This window comes from Rhea americana, unplaced genomic scaffold (assembly GCF_003343005.1).
Source record: "Rhea americana isolate MKP2758 unplaced genomic scaffold, rheAme1 scaffold_514, whole genome shotgun sequence".
In the NCBI taxonomy this organism is placed as follows: Eukaryota; Metazoa; Chordata; class Aves; order Rheiformes; family Rheidae; genus Rhea; species Rhea americana.
In genome coordinates, this window is record NW_028186662.1 from 110,934 (window position 1) to 121,367 (window position 10,434).

Genomic DNA, 10,434 nt, shown 5'->3' on the forward strand with positions numbered 1-10,434 from the left:
CAGCCCAGCCGCGGGAGCACACGGGCGCCCGGCCCCTGCCGCAGCATCGCCTGCCCAGCGCTGCCCGCGGGGGCCCTGGGGACAGTCCCTTGGGGCTGCGCCAGCCACGTTGGCGAGGTGCTGGCACGGGAGGCACCGGGAGCYGGGCGCTGGGTGCCCAAGTCCCGGGGTGCGGGGAGGTCGGCCCACGCCGTGCTCGGGCTCCAGCAGCAGCAGGCCCCAGGTGAGGCCCCCAGTGCCGGCCAGCTGCTGAGTACCCGTGGGCCGGGAGAGGCTGAGCTGGGCTGCACAGGGCCCTCCTAGACACAGGGCACCCAACGCCCGCCGGCACCTTTGCTCCTTCCCACCCCTCCCATGGGCCCAGTGGCACTAGGACCTCTCAGAGCCACCTTTGGGCCTGGCTGTCCCTGTTTGGAGGGTGCCGTCACYGCCTCCTCCAGCTGCTGCCTGGAGCCGGACTCAGCTGTTTAAAAATAGCTGTGCCAGAGATGGCTGCACAGTGCTGCTCCGACACGCGCTTCCACCATGTTCACGGTACCAATGTCCGCATCGACCCCTCGCGCACCCAGGCCACGCGGGTGGAGAGCTTTGCCAACGGGCTGTGCTTCAGCCAGGAGCCCCTASAGCCTGGGCAGATCTTCCTGGTGGAGATAGAGGAGAAGGAGCTGGGCTGGTGYGGGCACCTGCGCATCGGGCTGACGGCCCATGACCCACAGAGCCTGGAGGTGGTACCTGAATACTCGCTCCCAGACCTGGTCAACCTGGGAGACACCTGGGTGTTTGCCATCACCAGGAACCACAACCGCATTGCCCTGGACAGGGAGGAGGCGCGGGTGCGGGCCCCTGTGCAGGGCTTCCTCTCGGAGCCCTACCTGCTCATAGAGCAGGTGCGGATCCCCCGCGACAAGCTGGTGGGACGCAGCCGGCCCGGATGCTACAGCCACATCCTGGATGACCTGTACAAGATGAACGTGCTGCCCCCGACCGCCCGGCGGAGCAGGATTGGTGTGCTCTACACCCCGCAGCCCAACGGCACCGCAGACATGCACATCGTTATCAACGGAGAGGACATGGGGCCGAGTGCCAGGGGCCTCCCCACCACCCGCCCGCTCTATGCTGTGGTTGACATCTTTGCTTCCACCAAGAGTGTCCGCGTCATCCAGGTGGAATATGGCTGTAGGTACTTGCTTCTGCCCAGGACCCCCCCCCTCCCCCCCCCGCAGAGGCTGCCCGGGGTGGAACGGGAGGCAGGTGGGGGCGGGTGGTCAGCCTCGGTGAGGTTAGCCCCATGGTCTCTGACAGCAGGAGCAGCAGAGCATGCTAGACGCAGGGCAGAAGGGATGGGAGAGCGCTGCTGGCACCTGCAGAGCGCAGGGGAGCCCCTAGACCAGCACTCACACAGGCCCCTGGGCATGGGTCTCCCAAAAGCCCTGTCTCTCCAGGCTGTGTCCGGGGATGGAGGTGCAGGAGCTGGCTCCAGCACATCTCTGCCAGCACCAAGCACACACAGGTGCTCACAGACAGGTCCTGGCACTGGTGGTCACAGCAGAGCCCAGCCCAGGCTGCTCTTTGCAAGAGATGCAATTAGGAGCAAGTGCTCTGGGCTGCAAGGGGCCTGCTGCAGACTGGGGTCTGCAGGATTGTCCCTGTGAAGCTGTGTCCCAGCAGGACTTTGCTCACACTGAGGCAGACAGAAGCTCCTAACGGGAGCTCAAAGCCAGCTGCTCCCCAGAGGACCAGGGAACCAATTCTTGGGGCCTGGCAAACACTGCCCATGCCCCAACCTTGTCCCTGTGCACCGCTGGCATGGGRCAGCCTGGAGCCAACCGTCATCCTGCCTTAGCATCAAAACATCCTGCTGCAGCCTGACACAGCACCCTGGCACGCTGTCCTTCCTGCCATCCGGCCGTCCGCACCTCGGTCCRGGGGCTTGCGCCTCCGCGGCCTTAGCTCCCTCCTCCCTGCCTTGCCCCTCCCTGCGCCCCAGCCTGCGTGGCCCAGGGCAGAGCTGGTGCCGAGCTGGCACCGTGCGATGCCAGCTGCGGTTGGGCAATATCCYGGCAGGATACCTGCCTGTGGCATTCAGTGAAGCTGTCCCCCAGCAYGGTGGGGATGGGACCAGCCAGCTCCATCCAGTGATAGTCACTTGCTCCTGCAAGTCAGGCTAACAGGTGCTAATTAGCACCCTACTGGAAAAGCCATCAGATGCTAAGTATTAAATGAGACATGAACCAGGAGAGCTAGTGTCTGGACAACAGCAGCTGCGACCATAAACTGTCGCTCTAATACGCTACCTTTGTTTTATATGAGCCAGATAAGCATTACATACACTAGCCATTAACTATTTGCACCATAGRTGCAAGGCCACAAAGAGCTAAATAAAACATGAGCAAAGAGCAGACTGACTTCTCAACACAGGCAAAGCCACCAGCTCTTTCACTGGTTTAAAGTTCAGTTGTTGCTACCCCAAGGCTGAAATCTGTGATTCTCCCCAACAGCTGTTTTGTCCTGTGATAATCCAAGCAGTGAGATTAAATGTGCCCAGCTGTGCAGGCTGTTCTGCCCTGGGAATGCATTTAAGGATGACTAACTTTGGAGCACGCCACTGGGAAGCTATCGAACCACCTCTGAGGGCCCTGACCTCGACAATTCACTGAGGGACTTCACAGGGGGCAGCAGCCTTTCATGGCTGCTCCRTGTGGAACGTACCTTTTTGTGGAAGATCTGCATCCCGTGCTCCTTGCCCCTCTTAGGGCCCTGATTTCCTGGGGCAGCAACACGCCTGGGAGGGTGCTGCAAGGTCCTCAGCTGGTACAGACACTGCCTGTTGCAAGAGGGACAATCTGGCTTCCTTCCTTTCACAAAGACTTCAGTAGTTTCTGTTTCTGTAACACTTCTCTAATCTTTAAAAATCAGTTTTAGTGCAGTTCTTTTATTKGCCAGGAGCCAGCTAGCAGAGTGAAAATGGGAAGGAAGCAGCTGAGCTGCCAGTGACATGTGATACTCCCCAAGGGAGTCTCAGGGGAGAGAGCAGAAAGCGGTTGAGGCAAAGAGCATCCGTCCCCTCTCCCTGAGCACTCGGGGCACTCGCAGGCCTGTGCCTCCAGCGTGAAGATAACCACTCCAGCTATCTGAAAACAGTCCCAAGGTCAGGAGACGGCTCTGCAGAGCACGTGCTTGTGCTTAGCAGAGTGCTGCTCCTGCCTGCTGCTGGCCCGAGCTCCCGGGAGGCCCTGCAGCTCGGAAAGCTCCTCAGCCGCAAAACAAAGAAATGGCCAGGTCGCCACACGGCTCCTCTCCGGCAGAGTGTGGCACTCTAGGACATGCTTGTCCTGTTTGGCTCTTATGTGGCAGTGGATGAACCAAGACCCACAGGCAGTGAGTCGGCTCTCGTTTAAGATCTGAGAAAACAGCTAACCACAGCTTCTCCACATCTGCTAGCTGCTGAGAGCTACGAAGATCTCACGAAAAAAAGAATCCGACGGGAGCGTGTGTATCATAGGAGGAAACGGGGGCAGAGTTTGCTGCTAGTCTGGCCACAAGGAACAAACTCTCTAGTGAACACAGTAATAAAAGGTAGTTATCTTAAAAGCATCATGTGAGTTGTCTCTTCAGGCAACGCAGCCCCAGTCTGCTGAAGTCTAGCATGCAGTTTGGCATGTTTGGTGGTGGAAGGACACCCGAGGAGCAGGGTATGATAGGAAAAAGAAGTCTTGCAGGGAGAACACAGCGTGGAAATGTGAGACTCTAGGGGATGGACTTGATAGCCTAGAGATAAATGCAGAACAGCCACGATAATGGACTATTTAGATGCAAAACCGTTTTCTCAACTTTCCTCCAAGCAAAAGGAAGAGCTTCACTACTCAGCACTCAAGCTTTCAACCTAGCTGGAGCGCCCTGGCATAGGTTCTTCAACCAGGAGAACCCTCCTGCACAGCCAGCTGGTAGAGCAGGGGAGGAGGARTGATTCCTACGCCTTCCTCAGAGTAAACACCCACCACTGTCCAAAAACAAGGTGTCTCCAAGAAGCCTCACTCCCAGGGACATATCTGCTTTGCACCATTCTCTGCCCTCAACCTCGCTGGTGATTCAGGGAGCAAATTCACCTTCCTTTTTGTGTTCTCTTTCAGTTCCCTCCTTGCAGACCCTCTGCCGGCTGGTCATCCAGAAGCACGTTGTCCATCGCCTGGCCATCGATGGCCTGGACCTGCCACCACTGCTGAAGAATTTCTGCAAATATGAATGAGGCCATGAGGATACCTCATCCCACTGGCAGGCACCACACCCCGAGAGCCCCACAGATGATCGCAAACAGGCTGKCACGTGAGGGCTGCTGCACCCAGGCGGCCCTTCCACCCACTGCCCCATGAGGCCCCAGGAGCGAACGTGCTCCCCTCCACAGTCCCCTCTCTGGGGTGCCTCACATGGCCCGTGCCACAGGATGCCCAGCTGGAAGGACGAGGCCTGAAAGCAWGGGCAATCCACATTAAGAGTAGAGCGTGTCAGAGGGACTTTCTTGTGTGTAAATGGGCACAGTACAGACAAAGAGTAATAAAGTGCTTCCAAACAGAAAATGAGCAAGTTGTGGGGAATATCGGGGCATACCCCGCTGAGCAAAGGCGAGGGAYTGAGGTGAGCTGCCCGATCCCCAGCCAGTGCCCACTGCCGCCAGCGCCGGGCTGACTCGCGGGGCTCCGGCAGTGGGAGGCCCTGCGCGTGCTGCTCTCGGCCGTGCCAGAGGAGCCAGCTGCTGGGAGCCGGGTCCTTTAGACACAGCGGGACTTACAAAACCACAGCAGCAAAGAGATCCAGGGCACCTGCGGATCTCATCCACCCTGGTGTGCGCCCGGTTTCGCGGGGCTGGGCCGAGGTCAGCGCCGTGGACCCAGTGTGAGGTCAAGCGGTGATGACGGTTCTAGAACAGGCGAAGTCGGCGCTGTGTGGCACTGGGAGCTGATGCACTACCCTCATCCAGCATGGGCAATGTCCCGTCTGGGGAAGGAAGAAGCTGTTTCAGGATTTTTAGTCCCTAGCCAAGGTAACTGCTTTTCATTCCACATCAGCAGCATTTTGTACAGGGACAGAAGAGCTGCAGAAAGCTACTTTGGGGAATTACTTTGAGTAAAATGGCAAGTTTCCCATCAAATAAGAGGCTTAGGAGCATAGGGAGGCTGGGATTCCCCTGTACTGAGAACAGCTCCTCTCAGGGGCAAGTAGGACTGCTTCAGGTAAGGAATGGTGTCCCTTATAACCACATCACCAAACCTGTCCTGTCTCAAGATCTTTCCATGTCCCAGGCACAAAGTTAAAACATCTTGGACTCTCCGAGCTGCAGGGCAAGTCACAGCATGGTCAATGTGTGTAGCTGAGCACAGTCCACTTGTCAGCATGGCTGGGACGCAGCTCAGTCCTCCTTGACCCGATGCCCCTAAAGATAACACTCCTGATAGCACAGAGCCACAGGACGATGACCTGTGGTGGAAAGACCCAGATTTTCAGAGACTTTCCCATTTAGCACTTTGAGAAATGCCCCCACTGATGCTCTCCATGCTCAGGTAGCATTTCCTGGTGCTTTAAGCAGCTCTCAGCACCTTAAGAAACTGAAGCAAGGCGTGAGACAAACTGGCCTCTGCCCAGATTCCTTTCCCTCAGCTGGAAATAGAGCCTGCAGCTCTGTTTCACTGCAGCAGTGAAAAGGGGCAGACTTTGAGGAAGTGCAAGTCTTGCCTTGACTGGCAAGCAGCCTGCATGCACAAACAAGCCCAAGGCACTCAGAAAAAGCCCTAAGAAGCTGGGATTGCAGTGTGGTTTTCCCATCCCCTGCTCACATACAGCTCTGACCGCAACCCACACTGCTCTTAGCTCAGCGGACAGGGTGGAGTGCGGCAGGGCAAAGTCTCCTGAGCGATGCAAAAGGAATGTAAATTACAGCTGGGCCCTTATCCCAGCCGTGTAGTTTCGCTCTTAGGAGAGATGTTTACTTTGGGAATTGAGATGACTTATTTCCTGTGTTCGCAATGGAAAGGTGAAAGGGATGGATGCTACAGTAAAATATGGCAATGTCCAGAGATCATCTCTGGCTGAAACCATTCCTCCGGCACATGCCTATGGCCATCAAGTTGGTCACCGTGACCTGCTTGGAGGTCCAGCTACCCAGCCTCTCGCCTCTAGCAGCGACTGGTACCGGGTGCTTCGGGAAGAAGGCCAGACCGGTGCAAGACAAAACAGCCCCCAATACACCCTTCCTGCCTCAGCGCCGGACACAGCAGCGCAGGTTCTCATAGCCAGGACCCGGCTTTGCGCGTGACACACCACGGATCCCRCCCCAAGGCAGTGCAGACACACCACGGACCCCGCACTGAGGCAGTGCCGGGAAGCAGAGCCAGTCCCTTGCAGGAGCAGGCAGGCTGGCCATGCGAGGGAGGGACCGGCCACCGCAYGCAGCCCTCATGCTTTGCTCCTTCCCTCTCCCCGCAGGAGATGCCAGCAGACAGCTCCGAGGGGTACAGGACAGCCCAAGTGCCTATCAGTCCGGGGAAACAGCCACTTCTGCGGGGGCTCTGGTTTCAGGCCTGCTCCGAAGGAAAGCACGGGCACGGCCGGCTCCTCCCTCGGCAGGGTCTGCGCCTCTGCTCCCAGGGAAGATCCTCAGCCAGGCTCATTACGGTGCCCAGCATATTCCCGGACTCCCGATCCACAGTAGATCGGGATGTGGGGGAGGCTGGTGGGAGCCGCCCTGCCAAGGCCTGTACTACATCCAGCATGTTCACACGCTCCCCGGCAGCTCTGCGTGGCATTATCTACAGGAACAGAGAAGAGACAGCCAAGCTTGCGGTCCCCCCGGCGCAGACCTGAATGCCTCTCTGGGGAGAGGCTCCACACTCCAGATGAGGAACGGGCCGTACCTTAATGAGCTGGGCACCCCGGGTGGAGACTTCTCACTAGCCAGATTTGAATTTCCCCCACAAGATGCTTTTCTCATGCCCTTAAAGGTGAGCAATATTAAAGGGAGAGCGCTGGTACCCAGCTCTCCTCCAAACATCTGCATCCTCAGCTTAGCCATGATGATAGCTGGCATTCCCACAGTGCCTGTGCCAGGGGTCCGAGAGGAGGACGTGGTTAGAGCTGCACAGAGCTTCATGACGGAGTATCCAGAGCAAGTGGCAGAGGGGAAGGGCTCTCTGAAAATCAGAGAGGATGCACACACCAGCAAGAAAGGCAGATAGCAAAGGAGGCCAACAGGCAGCAGCCTCCAGACCTCTCCTACAGCACGGCTTGAGAAGTGAAAACAAGTATTTCTAAGTTTACAGTGTTTTAGGAAACACTACACTATATTTTGACAGAGGAATTCAATACCACCAGATAATGTTACAAAACCTTAGGCCAAGAGAAAATCCCCAACCATGCAGTAGTTCTACTCCTGCAATGAGCTAACTCTACCAAAACCAGAAGTGTTCATGAAACACTGTTCATGGAAAATACAGTGTGAAGTAGCATGAATGAACCGCAATGACCAGCTGAGGTCTACCTATGTTTTATTGCTCTTTCCACCACATGCTCCCTCATGCCCTGCTGCTGCAGCAGGATGCAGTCTGTCATGTTCCTACACACCAGGCTGCCTTTGCTGGAGGCGTTCTTTCCGGCAAAGAGGGATTGAAAACCTCAACCAGCCTGCGAGCAACTTCTAAGGGCTGGATCTAAGACTTGTTTGCTCTTTCAGTATTTCTTCCTCTCCTTCCCACCTCTGGACCTCTAATTTTAAAGCATTTATTCTCTACTTCACTAGAGTTCTTCTCTGTTTGTATTGCTGTGACCTCCCACCAGTTCCCTCATCCTGTTTCCACCGAGCAAACAAAGCTGTTGATGGAAGGAGGGCGGGTTCCATTTTCTGAGGGGAATTAAAAGCAGCTGCCGTAACCAGATAAACAACTTCTGTGCTCGAGACCCATGGACAGTTCTGCCAGCAGCAGAGATTGCCACCCTCAGGATCTGCTGATTCTTGACAGCCAGGCATGCTCGATTGACTATAGGGCAAGGAAATGAGAAAAGAAAACTAAGGAAAACTGTTTAAAAATGCTGCCTGACCTTACTGACTTGAGCGAGTGAGAGGCCTTGCTGTCCTGCTGGCAAGGAGAGGTGGCAATAGCAGGCTCAGAGAGACACACAGCCTCCAAATGATAAAAGGCTCATTTATCAGCTTTGTTGCACAACACATAACAGCTGGATGCTGGAAGGACCTGCAGGCACTGGCTGTGGATCAAATAATTTTGTCCCACGCAATTATGCTATGAACTCCACTCCACACCAACCTCAGCCTACTCCCAGCAAGATTTCCTATTAGCTATGTCAGCAATTGGTTAGCTTGTTACTGTCTCATCAGGAATCTGTAATGCGGTTCCTTAGCTCAAAAGGCAACATTTGCTCAGCGGATATGGGAGCCTGAACTGCCCGTTCCATACTAAGCCTCAAGGGAGTAACAGCCTGGGGAAAAGAAAGGAAGTCATGACACTAGTAGAATTATAAACAGACCTTTTTGTAATATCTGATGCCCCATTTCTCCCAAGGGCTTCATGCAACACAGGCACGTGCAAAAGAAACAGGTCAGTTCAGCTCTGCATTTCTCTATTATAGCTTCACCTGAACATAAGGTCTAATCCAGCTATCAGCCAGCTCTTGGAGAGTATTGTATCTGAGTTCAAACTCCTCGCTGCTGCAGTGGGTGAGCAGCTGATCTTTGCTGTAAGGAGGGACACTATGAAGAATTTATCCGAAGACTCATTCCAGGAGCTTTTCAGAACCTCCAAGAGGCCATCAGTGCCACCTCTCCCTGCCCAACAGGCATCTCGTCCTTTCTGCCACTGCTTGCTTAGCATCTCTGCCTGTAAGGTCTTTCTGTCCAAATGCAGCACAGCCAGGATGTGCCAGCAGGGCAGCTGCAGCGTCTGGTTAAAATGGCAAGTGCAGTTGTTCAGGCCCTTCTGGTCCACTTTGTGTGCATCTTCAAGGACCTGCCTGTTGATAGTGTCCTCGTTGGTGCCTACCAGCTGTACAGAGTTCTGAACCACTGCAAGCTCATCCAGGCACAGCCTGGAGCAGGTTCTGTGCAAATGTCACTCAAAGATTGCTTGATGCACTCCTCAGTCTTTCAGTTACTCTCGTATCACTGTCACCCTCCGGGTTTTCGGTGATCTCCAATTTAGCTGCATGAGATGATGGATCTAACAAGGTCTGAGGGCTTCCTGGCTCATTCTAGAAAAGGAGAGTTTGTGAGTTTGCAGGCTGACTCTGAAGAATGAAGGAGAGCTGAGGAGCTGACAGGGGAGCCTGGAGGACCACCAGGGGATTCCTCACARCTGGGAGATAGCTTTGCACAGACCACTTTTGAAGAGCTGGCACTGTGCTGGCAGAGGCCAAAAGGAGCTCTGAGATGGCTTACGCTGGCATGCTGCTCAGGCATTAAGGGGGGCTATAGGCGAACTCAAGGCAGGCAAGCTGTGAAGAGCAGTTTGAGTAACCTGGTGATTAGGATGGGCAGTGGAACATATCACAGCATCAGGAAGACCCTTAGAAACACATTTCTGGTAGTGCTTTGCTAAAGCAGTGATGCAGTCTCCAGAAAGAGCTCAGTGCAGAACACCTGGCTTATGTCCCGGGTGATGATCTCCCTGGGTGTAAAATAGTCACTGATTTCCACCCAACTCCTCTGCCTGGGCACGGCCCAAATCTTATCGTTGAGCAGCCGGTGAACACGGAGTTGGGCAGGAAGCCTGGTTTTACAAAGCGGCTCAGAACGGCGGCCACCTTCCGCAGGTCGCTCTCCGTAGCTGCACACGCAGCGCTCCTCGGGGCGTCCAGGATCAGCCTCTCGGTGCGGCACTCCAGAGACAGCCGGCGAACCTCCCGCTGCAGGTGCCCGCGCAGGCGGAAGGCCCATAACCGCTCCCCTGCCGCGGGGAAGGTGTCGGAAAGCGCAGGCAACAGCGGCAGGTTCGGGCCCGCCAGGAGGGCCTGGATTTCCTTCCAGCCTTGACGGCTCGACGTGCGCGGGCCAGGCTCTCCGCGGACTTGTCAGCCGGGGCGGCGAGGCGGAGCAGCACGGCCAGGCCGCTGGCGCGGGCCCGTCCGCCGGGAGGGCCGGGAGGGCCTGGCCCCGCGGCCCGGTGCACCGGCAGGGCTCGCGCCAAGACGCCGCTCGCAGCCGCGCTCTGGATGCTGACGGTCGGCACACGGCCGCCGACACCCCGCTGGCAGGGCCGCCCGGGAGCCGCCGCCCGGGGCCGGCGCCGCCAGCAGCGCCACTGCCCGCGGCTACCGGGGGCACCTCCCGGCACGTCCCGCTCCGCCGCCACGGCACGTCCCGGCGGACCCTGCTCCTACGGCCTCCTCAGGGGAGTATATCCCGGCATGCCCCGCTCTTTCCGGGGAGTATATCCC

The 10,434-nt window shown here is 56.6% G+C and overlaps 3 protein-coding genes across 5 annotated transcripts in view; 1 reads left to right on the forward strand and 2 right to left on the reverse strand.

Annotated features, from left to right (window-relative positions):
* CTSA (cathepsin A) overlaps positions 1-4,137 on the reverse strand; it is a 9,674-nt gene extending 5,537 nt beyond the window's left edge. For both annotated transcript variants that reach the window (XM_085318043.1, XM_085318040.1), the window contains exon 1: positions 2,710-4,137. In XM_085318043.1, coding sequence (XP_085174169.1) covers positions 2,710-2,730 — 21 coding nt within the window. In that variant the 5' untranslated portion in view covers positions 2,731-4,137. The remainder of the gene's footprint in view (positions 1-2,709) is intronic.
* On the forward strand, positions 61-4,574 carry NEURL2 (neuralized E3 ubiquitin protein ligase 2). 2 transcript variants are annotated; one of them, XM_085318045.1, is made up of 2 exons: positions 61-1,180; positions 4,131-4,574. In XM_085318045.1, exons 1-2 carry the CDS (start codon positions 489-491, stop codon positions 4,240-4,242), a joined length of 804 nt encoding a protein of 267 aa, XP_085174171.1. In that variant the 5' UTR covers positions 61-488; the 3' UTR covers positions 4,243-4,574. The 2 variants fall into 2 exon arrangements, with proteins under 2 accessions (XP_085174171.1, XP_085174170.1); XM_085318044.1 differs by having other exon boundaries at positions 63-1,176.
* Positions 4,575-8,512: 3,938 nt separating this feature from the next.
* Positions 8,513-10,068, reverse strand: ZSWIM1 (zinc finger SWIM-type containing 1; the record flags this gene model as incomplete). The annotated part of the gene is given in 7 exon segments (XM_085318004.1): positions 8,513-8,729; positions 8,732-9,091; positions 9,094-9,159; positions 9,162-9,432; positions 9,468-9,610; positions 9,613-9,756; positions 9,759-10,068. Coding segments are annotated over 7 exon segments (1,398 nt in total), but the record flags the coding sequence as incomplete, so codon positions are not given.
* Between the last annotated feature and the right edge of the window lie 366 nt (positions 10,069-10,434).